Below are 16,050 nucleotides of genomic sequence, written 5' to 3' on the forward strand. Positions count from 1 at the left end.
GATACACCACACAAGAAGAAAGAGAATTGGAAAAAGTGGGAAGCGGTTCAAGACGAAAAAGGAATTTGGACTATTGGGTGTAAGCCCATCCTTCCCTTAAGGTATTTACTTTCTATGGTTAGGTGGTATCATGATCGTGGACATGGAGGAGCATCGACTTGCACCTCATGTATTCTACAAACCTGGGCAGCTCCCGAGCGCATGTGGTTGCGAAATGCATAACAACAACCTGCCCAACTTGCCAAAAATTTAACGATCGACGAGTGTGACAACGATATTCATCCAAAGATTAACAGAGGAGGCCGCCCATGGGCTTATTTTCCCTTCCAACGCTTACAGATTGACTATGCTGACATGCCAGCAGCAGAAGGATTTAAACATCTCCTTGTGATAGTTGATCAACTAAGCAAATGGGTGGAAGCCTTTCCTACCCGCAAAGCAGATATGGCTGCAGTGACTAAAGCCTTGTTAAAAGAAATTGTCCCTAGGTATGGAGTCCCAGAAACTATAGATTCAGGTAGGGGTTCTCACTTTTCAGCAGGAGTTTTTATGGAAATTATATCAAATGCTAGGAATTCATAGAGAATTACACACACCTTATCATCCCCAGTCTTGAGGGCAAGTTGAGAGAATGAACAGAACTATTAAAAACAAGTTAGCACGGGCATGTACACAGACAGGTCTCAAATGGCCTAATGCCTTAACTTAGTGCTGTGGGAAATTAGAACAACCCCTAGACAACCGGTAGGATTATCCCCAGCAGAAGTCTTATTTGGGCATCATTTGGCTATACCAGGAACAGGGTGTCCCAGAACGAGGGGGTGGCTTCTCTCTACTATTGTTGCTGTTGCTGCCACAGATTTGCTGCAGACTGGTGCTCCACCCACAACTGAATCTAGTTGAGCAGAATAATATGGTAGCAGTCTCTGGTGGGGTCCTAATTTTTGTGTTACTACTTCGCTGGCAATCGCCTTACATTCATGTACATACAAATTGAAGGGCTTTGTGTAATCTGGGAGCCCGAGAGCAGGTGCAGACGCCAAAGCTCCTTTTACTGTTGTGAAAGTTTGTTCTCTTTCAGGGCCCCATGCAATGGGTTCTGCCTCTTCATCCTTAGTTGCCTCTGTCAGGGGTTTTGTTAATTCTCCCAACCCAGGGATTCATGGTCTGCAAAATCCCACAGCTCCAAGGAATCCTCGTACCAATTTCTTTGTTCTTGGACGGGCGAGTTTTATTATAGCATTTACTCTTTCTGGGTCTACTAGTCGTTGCCCTTCTCTCAGAACGAACCCAATGTCTTTCACCTCTTTTTGACACAGCTGGAGTTTCGGCGGAGATGCACGGTGACCTTTTTCTGCTAAAGCAGTACATAGATGTACACTGTCTATTATACAGGTATTTTCACCTTTACTTGCTCTCAGCAAGTCGTCCACATATTGCATTGGAGCCGATCCCCCTGGTAATTTGCTATCCTTTAAACCTTTCCCCAATATTCGTGAAAAAATGGTGGGAGACCCTGTGAACCCTTGTGGGAGGCGCGTCCGTGTTAACTGTTGCCTTTTCCATGTAAAGGCAAATAAGGGTTGGCTACTTTCATCAAGTGGGATACTAAGGAAAGCAGTGGTTAGATCAATTATGGCAAAACATTTTGCCCAATGCAGTGTTTGTAAAAACATAGTGGAAGGATCAGGTACCACTGGGTGAGGAGTCACCACATGTTGATCTGTGGCCTGCAAATCTTGTACAAAGGGGTATTCTGGATCTCCATCTTCGTTTAGTTTGTTCTGTTTTACAGAGAGCATGGGAGTATTATATGGTGAAATACATATTTTTAGAACTCCTTGGGCCAGATATCAGTCTATCTGCTTTTGTATGCTTTTTTTCAGCTTCTTGGGGCATAGGATACTGTTTTATAGCTGGTGGTGCTCCTCCCTTTGTTTTTATAGCTACAGGTTGGGCTGAGGCCAACAGTCCAACGTCTGTGCCGGCTTTACTCCGTAACATCGCTGCTACAGATTTCAGCACTTCTGGTAGTTATTTTTACTTGGGGGTTTGGGCTTTCTAGAATTACACTCATCCCCATAATTATTAGATCCATTCCTTCAGGCAATAAGCACAATTCTACATCTAGGGTTTGCAAAAGATCCCTTCCTAGCAAACATGCTGGAGATGGTTCAGCTCCTACAGATTTCCCCCGTACACTTTTGTTTCCTATTGTTACCAAGAGAGGTTTACTTAACCTCTTTTCCCCTCCTCCTGCGACTCCGTGTATTAGAACCTTATCTTTAGTTCTGGATCCTTTTGGGGGTAAAATTTAAAAGAGATAATGTGGCTCCTGTGTCTACTAAAAATTCGACTTCCTGGCTTTCCACTTTGCCTACTATATGTTCCTGTTGGTCTAAATGAATTCCTCACATACCGAAAATTCCCAATCCTACTGCCTCAGGGTCATCAGGGCTCCTTTCATTTAGTCATTGCGAGTGGTTATCTCCTTGGACTAACTCTTTGCATTGGCAGTTCCCTTCTCTAGTCAGACCTTGCGGCCAAAGGGGACATTACAGAATCACAGAATGGTTGGGGTTGGAAGGGACCTCTGGACATCACCTAGTCCATCCCCCCCTCCTCAAGCAGGGTCACCTAGAGCACGTTGCACAGGATCATGTCCAGGCAGCTTTTGAATATCTCCAGGCAAGGAGACTCCACAACCTCTCTGGGAAACCTCTTCCAGTGCTCTGTCACCCTCACAGAGAAGAACTTTTTCCTCATACTCACATGCGACTTGCTGTGTTTCACTTTGTGCCCGTTGCCTCGCATCCTGTCGCTGGGCACCACTGAAAAGAGTCTGCCTCCAGCCTCTTGACACCCTCCCTTCACATAGTTGTATTCATTAAGATGCACTCTCAGTCTTCTCTTCTTCAGGCTCAACAGGCCCAGCTCTCGCTGCCTTTCCTCATAGGAGAGATGCTCCAGTCCCCTAATCATCTTTGTAGCCCTTCGCTGGACTTGCTCCAGTCGTGCCATGTCTCCCTTGTGCTGGGGAGCCCAGAAGTGGACACAGCACTGCAGCTGTGGCCTCAGCAGGGCTGAGGAGAGGGGGAGCATCCCCTCCCTCCACCTGCTGGCAATACTCTTCCTCATGCAGCCCAGCATCCCATTGGCCGCAAGGGCACATTGCTGCCTCATGCTTAACTTGGTGTCCACCAGCACTCCCACGTCCTTCTCCGCACAGCTGCTCTCCAGCAGCTCAACCCCCAACCAGTCCTGCTGTATGGCCTTATTGCTCCCTAGCTGCAGCAGCCTGCACTTGCCTTTGTTGAACTTCAGGAGGTTCCTCTCCGCCCAGCTCTCCAGCCTCTCCACGGCTCTCTGAATGGCAACACAACCTTCTGGGGTCTCAGCCTCTCCTCCCAGTTTGCGATCAGCAGCAAACTTGCTGAGGGTGCCCTCTGTGCCTTCATCCAGGTCATTGATGAAGAAGTTGAACAAGACTGGACCCAGTACTGACCCCTGGGGGACACTGCTAGCTACAGGCCTCCAACTAGACTCTGTGCCACTGATCACAACCCTCTGAGCTCTGCCATTCAGCCAGTTCTCAATCCACCTCACTGTCCACTCATCTAGCCCACACTTCCTGAGCTTCCCTAGGAGGATGTTATGGGAGGCAGCGTCAAAAGCCTTGCTGAAGTCAAGGTAGACAACATCCACTGCTCTCCCCTCATGTACCCAGCCAGTCATTCCATCATAGAAGGCTATCAGATTGGTTAAGCATGATTTCCCCTCGGTGAAGCCATGCTGACTACTCCTGATCACCTTCTTGTCCTCCACATGCTTGGAGATGGCCTCCAGGATGAGCTGCTCCATCACCTTTGCAGGGATGCAGGTGAGGCTGACTGGCCTGTAGTTTCCTGGGTCCTCCTTCTTGCCCTTTTTGAAGACTGGGGTGACACTGGCTTTCTTCCAGGCTTCAGGCACCTCTCCTGTTCTCCAGGACCTTTCAAAGAGGATGGAGAGTGGCTTAGCAATGACATCTGCCAGCTGCCTCAGCACTCATGGGTGCATCCCATCATGGCCCATGGATTTGTGGATGTCAGGTTTGCTTAAATGATCTCTAACCCGATCCTCCTTGACCAAGGGAAAGTCTTCCTTTCTCCAGACTTTCTCTCTTGCCTCTAGGGTCTGCGATTCCTGAGGGCTGGCCTCAGCAGGAAAGACTGAAGCAAAGAAGGCATTCAGTAACTCTGCCTTCTCTGCATCCTTCGTCACCAGGGCACCCACCCCATTCAGCAAAGGGCCCACATTTTCCCTAGTCTTCCTCTTGCTGCTGATGTATTTGAAGAAGCCCTTCTTGCTTTCCTTGACATCTCTTGCCAGATTTAATTCCAAACGGGCCTTAGCCTTCCTCCTCGCATCCCTGCATACTCTGACAACGTTCCTAGATTCCTCCCAAGTGGCCTGGCCACCTTTCCACTTTCTGTATACTTCCTTCTTCTGGCTGAGTTTTGCCAGGAGCTCCTTGCTCATCCATGCAGGTCTCCTACCTCCTTTGCTTGACTTCCTACTCATAGGGATGATCTAATCTTGAGCTTGGAGGAAGTGATGCTTGAATATTAACCAGCTCCCTTGAACCTCCCTCCCTTCTAGGGCCCTAACCCATGGGATTCCTCCAAGTAGGTCCCTGAAGAGGCCAAAGTTTGCTCTCCTGAAGTCCAGGGTTGCCATCCTACTTCTTGCCCTGCCTCCTCCTCCCGGGATCCTGAACTCCACCATCTCATGGTCACTGCAGCCAAGGCTGCCCCCAACCTTCACATCTTCAACCAGTCCTCTTTGTTACTACGAGGTCCAGCAGCACACCTCTCCTCATTGGCTCCTCCACCACCTGTGTCAAAAAGTGATCATCAATGCTCTGCAGGAACCTCCTGCACTGTTTGTGCCTAGCTGTGTTGTCCCTCCAGCAGGTATCAGGGTGCTTGAAGTCCCCCACGAGAACCAGAGCCTGTGATTGTGAGGCTACTTCCAGTTGTCTGTAGAAGGCCTCATCGACTTCCTCTTCCTGATCAGGTGGCCTGTTGTAAACACCCACAACAGTGTCACCCATGCTACCCTCCCCTTGAATCCTTACCCAGAAGCTCTCCACTCGCTCTTCATCCACCCCTAGGCACAGCTCCATACATTCCAGTTGCTCTCTCACATCAAGAGCAACTCCAGCACCTCGCTTTCCTGGCCTCTCTTTCCTAAAAAGCATGTAGCCATCCATGACAGCACTCCACTCATGCGAGCTATCCCTCCCACCATGTCTCTGTAATTGCAATTAGATCATGGTCCTGTGACCGCACACACATCTCTAGTTCTTCCTGTTTATTCCCCAAGCTGTGTGCATTGGTGTACAGGCATTTCAGAGAGGTGATCGAGCATGCAGGGTTCCCAGGAGGGATGCAAGAGGATCCTCCATAGCCATGTCCCACGCGCACTTCCCTGGCTGCATGCACCCACTGGAGGCATCCCGACTTGACCAGCATTTTGCCAACTCCCCTGGCACTATAACTCTCCCCTTCCCCCATCTTTCCTAGTTTAAAGCCCTCCTTACCAGCTTGGCCAACCTGTTGGCAAAGACACGCGTGCCCCGCTTAGTCAGCTGGATCCCATCTCTCCCCAGCAGTTGTCGATCTTCAAACAGGGGCCCATGGTCATAGAAACCAAAACCCTGTTGCCAACACTAGCGGCACAGCCAGTTGTTAACTTGGAAAGTCCATCTCCTCCTCCTCTCATCCGTCCCCCTCACTGGCAGGATTGAGGAGAAGAGGACCTGGGCTCCCAGACCCTTGACCACCAGCCCCAGAGCTCTGAAATCCTGTTTGATGGTTTCCAGTTTGCCCTTGGTGTCATTAGTGCCCCCATGGAAGAGCAGCAGAGGGTAATAGTCTGATGAGTGGACAAGCCTTGGCAGTCTTTCCATGACATCTCATATTTGAGCCCCTGGCAGGCAATCATATGCTAACACTGCTACACTTAAAATCTTCTGCAAAGTCTCTCCTTGCCAACCTGGCAAATGTTCTTTAAAATACTTTTGTATATCCGGGGCCGCCTGATCTACAAAAACACTACTTGCGAGGGCATCCTTGGAGTTTTGTGGGGTCATTGCCCCATATTTTAGTAGGGCTTGCCAAAGCTGTCCCCAGAAGTCACCGGGGTGTTCGCCTAGTCACCGTCTACATTCTTGTACTTTAGTCCAATTTACTCCTAACTCCCTGCATGCCCTAATTGCTTCTATTAAATTTTGGAGTCCTGTTTGGCACGCAGCTCTATCTCCTGCATTATTATAATCCCAGTTTGGATCATTTGCTGGCCAGGAGTTTCTCTTTCTCCCCAGTTTGTTGTGGTAGTTCTGCGAAATAATTCTCCCAAAAGAATTTGGGTATCTCCCCAACTCGGGTTATACCCTGTACATAAGCTGGAAAATAATTGAGCGCATCCTCCCTTAACCTCGGCATTTTCTACCCCCCCCCCCCCCCAAGGCTAAATGGCTAGGATTCCCGGGTTGATCAGTAAATACATGTAATACAGCAGGAGGGGGATTGGCTGCACCCATTCCCCCTGGCTGTAAAGCAGCAGGATTAGGCAGCACGTTAGAGACCACAGGATAGAGTCTGGCAGCCACTAAAGTAGAGGTAGGTGGTAAAGGAGGAGAAGGAACAGCAGATAGATCGTCAGGCATATAAAGCGGGGCAGATACAGTGTGAACAATATTGGGGGTATTAGCATCTGCCAGTGCTAGCATCACCTTTGGCAGGGTCTCTCTCTCTCACTCTCTCTCTGGGAACCGCACTCACCAGCCGAGTCTTTGACCACCAGGACTGCTGTCCCTTCGCAGTGGGCGGCTTTATCAGCTGACGGGTGCCCCCCTTCAGTTCCCAGGTTACACGCACTCACACTAGTCACAGTACCTGCCACTATGCACGCTCCAACTAGCCACCGTACCTGGCACTGTGCATGCTCCGACTAGTCACGGTTCCTGGCCCTATGCACACTCCCAGTAGTCACGGTACCATGCACTATGCGCGCTCCCACTAGTCACAGTACTTGGCACTATGCACACTCACACTAATCATTGTACCTGTACTATGCATGCTCCCACTAGTCACTGTACCTGGCACTATGCACACTCACACTACTCACCATACCTGGCACTATGAACACTCACACTAGTCAGCATATCTGGCAGTATGTACGCTCCGACTAGTCACTGTACCTGGCAGTATGTAGGCTCAGACTAGTCACGGCACCTGGCACTATGCACACTCACACTAGTCACAGTACCTGGCGCTATGTACGCTCACACTAGTCACAGCACCTGGCACTATGCACACTCCCACTAGTCACCATAGCTGGCACTATGTACGCTCCCACTAGTCACCGTACCTGGTAGTATGCACACTCACATAACTCATGGTACCTGGCACTATGCAGACTCACACTTGTCACAGCACCTGGTAATATGCACAGTCACACTAGTCATGGTACCTGGCACTATGCGTGATCCGAGCAGTCACCCTACCTGGTGGTATGTAGGCTCACACTAGTCATGGTACCTGGCGCTATGTACACTGACACTAGATACCATACCTGGCACTATACACACTCCCACTAGTCACTGTACCTGATGCTATGTACGCTCACCCTAGTCACAGTACCTGGCACTATGCATGCTCCAACTAGTCACAGTACCTGGCACTATGCATGCTCACACTTGTCACAGTACCTGGTAATATGCACACTCCCACTAGTCACCATACCTGGCACTATGCGCGCTCCCCCTAGTCACGGTACCTGCCGCTATGCACACTCCCACTAGTCACCGTACCTGGCACTATGCACGCTCACAGTAATCACCGTACCTGGTGCTATGAACATTCACACTAGTCGCGGTATCTGGCGTTTTGCACACTCCAACTAGTCACCGTACCTGGCGATATGTATGCTCACCCTGGTCACGGTACCTGGTACTATGTGCACTCACACTAGTCACTGTACCTGGTAGTATGCACACTCACATAAGTCATGGTACCCGGCACTATGCAGACTCACACTTGTCACAGCACGTGGTAGTATGCACAGTCACACTAGGCATGGTACCTGGCGTTATGCATGCTCATACTAGTCATCATACCTGGCACTATGGACACTCCAAGCAGTCACCGTACCTGGCGGTATGTAGGCTCACACTAGTCACAGTACCTGGCACTATGCATGCTCACACTAGTCACTGTACCTGGCACTACAAACACTCCCACTCGTCACCGTACCTGGCACTATGCACGCTCCCACTCGTCACCGTACCTGCTGCGCCTTACAGTGCACTTTGCTGCCAATGGCCAATCCTCCTGACAGAATGTAACTGTGCTTTTTTTTGAGAAGCCGTCTGTACCCCCAATCTTTTTCCCATTTTCCTGTACCGTGGCTAAGGGCGTCCCCTTCTCCACGCTGGCTGTACTTTCCATTGTCCAGTGCACCTTATGCTGGTCAGGCTGCGCACCCTTAAAGCTGCAGCAAGGGAGGATCCTGAACCTGCCCTAATACTCCTACCTAGGGGGACTCGAACCCCCTCTAATAACTTTTCTGAATCTGATCAGGGAATTTTAACACTCACCTACTTGGCACCGCCTGCTCGAAAGATCCCAGGTGAACTCACCTGCTGCCGGCAGTTAGATGTTTGGAGATGGGAAGGTCCAATGGTGGTGACCTAGGGTCCCACCTGGGTCGCCAAACTGTTAGAGAAGTTCCTTGACCCTCGGTTTCCCGAAGCAGAGTCTCAGACGCCGAGTATCACAAACTGGTTTACTGGAAGTGGTACAATGTCAAGTAACAGCTCGAGCTGGGTGCTTCCACAGAGGGACCCCGCACAAGGACAGCCCTGGGCAATTATACCCTTACAATCTAAGTTCCCCACCCCTCATGCAAGAGTTCGGACCAATGGTCATATTTAGATCTGGGGTCTTCCCCTTCTCCATTGGGTTCCTTCATTGTCTGTAGGCAGGCTGCTGCTTTTCTTATTTGCAAGGGTGCAGCTTCTGCTCTTGGTTGGAACTTCTTCATCTTCCTGGCTTGAACCAGCTCCAGGGCCCTCTTTCACTTACCTAGGTAATATCTAGGAGAAAGTTCACAGCTTGCAGCCTAAGGCTTCAGCAGATCTAGCTACTAATGCTAAGCAAGTTATGCTGAGCAATCAACTCTAGGCAGCTTCACTCCAATATTCTCTAACAGCCGGGATATAAGTCCCTGGTATAGCTGAATGTCTCCCAAAGAGAATTTCTGCTGGTTATTAGTCCTATGGGTTGTCACGGAGCATTTCGAACATCCCATAGAGCCAAGTTCAGTGCTTCAGCACTTAAGTGTCAGGCTTGCTCCCTGCAAGGACAAGAGGGGAAAGAGAAATAAGGGAGAAGTTTTGCGGGGGTCAGAGCAACCCCAGCTGCGCCCAGCCCTGTGGGTCCCAGTGCCACATTGCCGTTCCGCATCAGGGCTGCTCAGTGTGTTTCAATCCCACCTCCCAGAGGCAGGGCAGTGGGCAAAAGCCCCGAGGGGAACCAGCCAGAGCGTCCGGCAGCCCCGCACTGGGTGCTGTCCTGGAAGGGCACCAGGCCAGGGCCCCCTCCTCCCCTCCCAGCACAAGCCCTTAGCCGTTCTGGAGCTGTTGGATCCCCCGTCGTGGCCTGCGAGAGAGGGGTGGGAATGAGCCTCAGCCCTGCGCTAAGGGGACCATGGGCACCATGCTGTCTGTGGGGAGAGCCGGGCCGGGGCAGAGCCCCCCGGCCAGGACCCAGCCCTGGAGCTGCCTTACGGCCGCCAGTAGAGAGGGCAGCACCCGAACGCCTCAGCCTCCAGCAGCAGGACAGGAACACTTACCCCAGCTGTGGGGCCGGGGTAAAAGCTGCAGGCTCAGGAGAGGGGCAACAAGGGCAGTCGGGGCCTGGGAAACGCCAGCCCCACGGCTGCTAGAAACCAGAGACCGAAGCCTGCCCCGCTGCTGGGCCCAGCCTGGCACACAGCCACCCCCCAGCACTCACTTGCGGGGATCACATACCCCTTCTCCCTCCTTCCTGCAGGAAGGAAGAGGCATCAGCCAAAGCGGCGGCTTGCACCCAGGCTCCGCTCCGCCCATGGGGCCCCCACCTCACGCCCCCTTCTCCTCCCGGCAGCCAGCAGCCCCCCAAGGCCCGGCCTTCCTCCCCCTGCCGCACCGGCCCCAGCACTTTACCCGATCTGCTCTTCCAGACTGCAAAGCCGATGATGGCCGCAACAACGACGAGTGCAGCAACGGCAACCCTGATGATGATGGGCAGCAGGTTGCTCTGCGGCTCTGGAAGAGAGCGGGGCTGTGAGCAGGGGCACAGAGCTGCCCCCCAGCCGGCTCTCCGCAAGCTCCGGGCGCCCACGCTCACCCCAGGAGAACAGGCCGGGCTCCGGCAGGCTGGCGTGATCCACGCGGCACTGGTACTCGTCCTTCTCCGCTGCGAAGGCTTCGATGCTGGCCCAGGCGTGGTAGGTGCCATCGCTGTTGGGCGCGGTGCTGCCCCGTTTGGTCTCCTGGGCTTGGAAGTGGCCCTTTCTCAGCCAGTTGATGGCGATGGAGCGTGGGTAGAAGCCGTGAGCCCGGCACGACAAGATCAGGAGCCCGTCGCTCTCCTTCCCCAACACTCGCACAGTGGGGCGCTCTGGGGAGGTGGCGCGAGGCAGGTCAGGCAGCTCGCGCCCAACCCCAGATGCATGCACGCACCTGACCCGCTCCCAGCTCGGGCAGCGCCCTCTGTCGCCCTGCCCCAGCACAAAGCCCGGGGCCCGTCCCTGTCTCCAGGGGTGCCCGCCTTGCCCTCACCTCTCCTCTGCAGCGTGGCCTTCCCATACTCCACGTATTTCTGCAGCCCATCAATGCAGGTCTTCTCCAGGTAGTGCTTCCAGCCCACAGCAATGGCCTCATCAGCCTCCCACTTCCTCTTGGTGATTTCTGCCCCAGCATCCGCCGCAGTGAATGTCAGTGTGTCCTTGTCGAAGGCAAGGAAGTCCCTCCCGTCGTAGGCATGCTGCTGAAACCCCTGGATCCCCCCATCCTCCAGGAGGTCACAGCCATACATGGCCTGCACCGTGTGATACCCTGAGACACAAGCAGGGAGATGGGGGCTCAGGGGCAGCCCCGGCCCCTCAGAGGAGCTCGGACACCCCTCGGCAGCAGCCCCTGCCCCTGCCCCAGCCCCGCGCAGCTGACGGGGGAGCCGGGCCCCAGCCAGGCGCTGGCACGGGGCGCCCTGTGGCTTCGAGCACTGGCACCGCAGCAGCTCGGCCTCTCGCCCAGGACCAGACGCGTTTGGGGCGTCACACAAACCCCTGCCCCAGACCCTCCAGCACCCAGTGCAGGGACAGGGGCACCCCGGCCACACCGACCCCAGTGCTGGCAGCCGGGCACGGCGAGGGGCTGCAATGGGGTGGCTGGGAGCTCCGGGGGCTGTGCGACGGGGCTGCCCCAGCGTCCTGGGGATGATGAGGGACCCCCGGGGCTCTCTCCCCTTTCGGGACGCCCCATGACACCAGGCAGGCAAGGGCTGGGGCTCCTGAGGCATCAGCCTGCGGCAGGGCAAGGCCTCAGGGCTCCCATGGGGCCGTAGAGCCCCGGCCCGGCCCGTGCTCACCCCCGCTCTGGTTGTAGCGTTTCTGCAGCGTGTCCAGGTCCACGTGGAAAGTCTGCTGATTGCCCTGTAGGATCTGGGTCTGGCTGTCCCAGTACTGCTGGTCCAGGTTGTCCGCCATCCAGGCTGCGCGGGGCTCATCCCTCCATGTCTCGCTGTCATAGTGATCGATGGTCTCTCCATCCACGTACCCCACAGCCACGAACGTGGGCAGCCCCGGGCTGGGCTCTGACACCCCGGTGTAGAAGTAGCGCAGGGAGTGGGGGCCTGTGGGGTCATGGGAGGGCGGCAGTGAGGAGCTGGGGGGGGGGGAGGCAGCACGATGGGGGGGGTTGGGGAGGATTTGGGGAGTAAGAAGGTACCGGGGGGCAGGTCGGCGGGTCCGGGGGGGCTGCTGATGGGGACCCTGGGGGAGGGGGGGCAGAGGGTGGCCCGGGGGGGCCTGCCTGCACTCACCGCTTGCCGCTGCCCCACCGCCCCCCAGCACCAGCGCCAGCGCCAGTGCCAGCAGCTGCCCCGGCCCCATCACCCGCCCTGGGCCCCGGCCTGTCGCCGCTGCCGCCCTTATGCTGCGCAGAGCTACACTTGGGCCCCGCCCCCACAACGCCATTGGCTCCGCTCCGGACATCCCACCAATAGCAGCCAGCATCGTCGTGGGCATCAGGCGCCGAGCAGATCCCGCCGTGGCAGGTTGTGAGAAGCGAAAGTGAAAACGGACATGGGGGGCACTGCGCTGCTCCGAGCCCAGCCCCGCCCCAGCCCCGCCCTTCCCAACTAGGCTCCACCCCTTCCCTGCGATGCCCCCGCCAGCCCTCCCCGGCTGCACGGGCCTGGCTCGCTTGGCCTCGCCTCCCCGCGGAGATGCTCCAGGTGCTGCCTCAGCATGGAGCCCTCTGCTGGGGCCCAGGCAGGGATGGGGAGCCCAAACTGGGAGTCCTGGTGTGCGCCCTTGGGTGCGGGGTCGCAGCTGGGCTGCTGGACTGGGAGCACTGGTACTGACTGGTGTGCGCCCTTGGGTGTGGGATGGGGACCGGGGTGCTGGACTGGGAGCACTGGTACTGACTGGTGTGCGCCCTTGGGTGTGGGACGGGGACCGGGGTGCTGGACTGGGAGCACTGGTGTTGACTGCTGTGCACCCCAGGGTGCTGGGGGAGCCTGCTCCCTGCTGCGGCGGAGGGCGGGGGAGGTGCCTGCACCGAGCTGTGCCTGGTCTCAGCCTCTGCTTTGTGCCAGCAGCCCGGGCTCTTCACACCCGGCACCCCACCGTCCTCATCCTCGTGGGGCCAGAGTTGCCCCAGCGCCGGCAGTGCCCCATGAGCCCAGCGAGCGCGGCAGTGCCAGCCCTGGCTTGGGGTGGGGTGTTGGGTCCCTAGAGGGCTGTGCTGGACAACCCACGCTGAGACAACCAATGGTCGGAAAACCCTTGGGCTAAATTAAGGTGACATGACACCAAACGATCGATTGAAGAGTTTGATTTATGGCAGGAGCTGTTTCAACCTGGAACCTTATAAAGGGCTGAACGGCCCGTAACATACAAGAAAAACAGAGAGAAAGAAAGCTAGAAAGCTAGAAGTGAAGGAAAGATCCGGATCACTGCCCTGGGTTCCAGTGACATCTCCAGCTCCTTCCCATGGTGGATGCACACATGGCCTTGCTGAGTTGCGCTATTTATAGACTAGTCCCTGCCCCCAGCCCGCCTCATATGGTAATTACCTTACATGCGCAGTCTGCTGTTCTGGAACCTTCTCAGACAGGGCTGGGGTGGGGGGCAGAGGGTGGTCGAGTCCCCGCCTCCCTGGCAGAGACGCAGGTGCGATGCTGTCCCAGACTTGTTTTGAGGCAGTTACCCAAAATAAGGGAGTTGGCCCCAGAAAAGTGCTATGCTGCCTTCACAAGACCCTCTTTTCTAGCTCTACCTTATTTCATTACTATTGTAATATTCTTTTCTTCTTCTGCTGGGTGTTTGAGACATGAACTCTTTCAGCTCAGGCTCTTACACCACCCCGTGGCTCCAACACTTGGTTTAATCCCGTTTCTGTAGAGTTCATCTTCTTCTAGGGTGGTCATCCGTACATAGCGAACAGAGGGTGAAAGGAAAGAGGAAACTGAAGAGAGTAAATGGTTAATCATACACTGCACTACTGCTAAACCAATCATCAAAAATAAAAATCCACATAACAGCAGTAGTCCAATATTTAAGAGCCACTTTCCCCATCCAGTGAGTCCTAACGATCTCAGGGTTGATCCTAGCCAAGAGTTTGGAGTCCATCCATCGAACCAGTCCGTTGGCTACATGGCGTAGAACACTTCCCCAGTTTGGTCAGCAGCTTCCTTCATTTTAGCGCAAGCTTCCTCGATCCAGGTAGTGGCGTTGTGAATTGTAATGCAGCATTCTTCTCCAGTATGGTTTAATATACCACAAACCCCATGTTCTTTTAATAACAGCATATCTAAGGCTGACCTATTTTGAGGCGTCATCTTAGATACTTGTTGTAATTGAGTGTTCATCTTCCCAAAGGCATACCAAGTCCAATTACTTAAACTATGTATTTGCCATGTAATACTTTTTAAAACCAATTGGTGTCTTTTAAGGGTTACATATGGGGCAAATATATTTTCTAACATCAAAGATGTTCTCGTTCCCCAAGTATAACAGTCAGGTATTTGAACTCCATGTATGGCCTCTTCGGGTCGAGCTTGGGGTCTATCACTTTCCCTTTGCTTTCTTTTATGTGATGGGGTAAAGTTAAAAATCCTCCCAGGACACATGGTTGGTATTCCGACTCCAAGTCAAAAACTCTCAAGCGCGTATACATCTTTCCATCGGAGCATCCCCAGGCTAGGCCATAGGGAGGGGCGTACTGAGCAGTTTTACAATTGTACTGATTGGAGTGTGGCAAAAGTATGGCATCAGAGAGCCTGTCCACGGGTGCTCCTTCTTCAGGAAAGTGCGTTAAGGGTATTCCGCACTCTTCTAGGGTACCATCATATTCACCCGTTGTCGTCCCATTACAATGCGGGTCAGAGTTTTTAAATCCCATAGAGGGATACCCCCAGCACGGGCACATATCTCGGATGAGAATTCCAAGTTCCGCGAGGTACCATGTCTCTGGGGGATCCCCAGGGCCATGGGTACAGTTGATAACCTTTGTGCAATTAAACAAGGGCTTATCCGGGGGTGTTGTTCTTGCATCGGGGGGTGTATCTATCCCTTGCGTTTGGTTTTGTCTAAGTCGCTTCACGGACCAGGCCAACCGGTAATGTGTCCTGTCCTTAAGAAGGGTCCAGTTACAGATGTTTGGGAGTTGGATGCACCCCGAGTTCCAACTGAAATCATAGTCAAGTACAAATTCATCACTGGTTGTATAAACAGGGACGAGTTTCTCTGTTCCCCCCCTCAACAGAAAGAGAAGATTTATGGAAAGCAGTCCCATTTTAATTCCCTCCTGAGTCAGCCTAGGGAGGGCCACACATGCCCCTTGGTCAGGAAGATTCCATACTCGTATAAATCCTCGTATCAATTCCCAAGCTAAATTTGGGGATTCTTCCCCTCCTATGTTACCAACAATGCTGAGGGTGATGAGCGTTATGGAAAATTAGGCTTGCTGGCCACCATAACAGGCTCCGACCCTAGGCTCCTGCTGAGGCAGAAAATCGAAGTCCAGTTGGAGCAAAATTAAATTTAATGACACACACATGCGGTAATTACAACTTGAGCTGGGGGCCTCCGCAGAGGGACCCCAAACAAGGACAGCCCTGTGCAATTATACCCTTACAATCCAAGTTCCCCACCCCTCATGCAAGAGTTCGGACCAAGAGTCATATTTAGATCTGGGGTCTTCCCTTTCTCCATTGGGTTCCTTCACTGTCTCTAGGCAGGCTGCTGCTTATCCTATTTGCAAGGTTGCAGCTTCTGCTCTCGGTTGGAACTTCTTCATCTTCCCAGCTTGAACCAGCTCTGGGGCCCTCTTTCACTTACCTAGGTAATATCTAGGAGAAAGTTCACAGCTTGTGGCCTAAGGCTTCAGGAAATTTAGCTACTAATGCTAAGCAAGTTATGTCAAGTGATCAACTCTAGATAGCTTCAGTCTGATATTCTCTAACAGTCCTCCCTCTATTTTTATTAAGCATTCCTGCTAATATGTTAAGCAGAGTTCTCCAAGCCTTTCGAGCTGTACTATCACTCTCCATAATCTTATGTGCAATATGATTGTAAGCAATAGGCAGAGCACGGTTAAACTTTACACAACTACTACTGGGTGCAACACGTGATTATAGATCCCTGTTGCGGTTGGTGACCATCCCAGAAGAGTCTCCCACCAATGATATTCTCCATCCTTGTTCACTCTTTCCAAGATGTGGTGGACCTCTTCTG

General features: G+C 53.4%; 1 protein-coding gene across 1 annotated transcript; it reads right to left on the minus strand.

Moving 5' to 3' along the window:
- Positions 1 to 8,660: 8,660 nt before the first annotated feature.
- LOC136994723 (class I histocompatibility antigen, F10 alpha chain-like) lies at positions 8,661 to 12,201 on the minus strand. The gene is made up of 6 exons (XM_067313804.1): positions 12,132 to 12,201; positions 11,679 to 11,942; positions 10,871 to 11,146; positions 10,437 to 10,709; positions 10,253 to 10,354; positions 8,661 to 9,402 (listed from the first exon to the last, which is right to left on the minus strand). The coding sequence occupies exons 1-6, from the start codon at positions 12,199 to 12,201 to the stop codon at positions 9,383 to 9,385; spliced, it is 1,005 nt and encodes a 334-aa protein (XP_067169905.1). The 3' UTR covers positions 8,661 to 9,382.
- Positions 12,202 to 16,050: the final 3,849 nt, after the last annotated feature.

Source organism: Apteryx mantelli, chromosome 32 (assembly GCF_036417845.1).
Source record: "Apteryx mantelli isolate bAptMan1 chromosome 32, bAptMan1.hap1, whole genome shotgun sequence".
Classification (NCBI taxonomy): domain Eukaryota; kingdom Metazoa; phylum Chordata; class Aves; order Apterygiformes; family Apterygidae; genus Apteryx; species Apteryx mantelli.

Bases quoted from the DNA above. Each gene is read 5' to 3' on its own strand.
- LOC136994723 (XM_067313804.1), bottom strand. From the start codon at position 12,201: ATGGGGCCGGGGCAGCTGCTGGCACTGGCGCTGGCGCTGGTGCTGGGG. The intron at 11,147-11,678 runs GTGAGCACGGGC...CTTGTGTCTCAG, and splicing joins ACGCTACAACCAGAGCGGGG to GGTATCACACGGTGCAGGCC. The intron at 9,403-10,252 runs GTAAAGTGCTGG...TTGTCCTTGCAG, and splicing joins AGTCTGGAAGAGCAGATCGG to GGAGCAAGCCTGACACTTAA.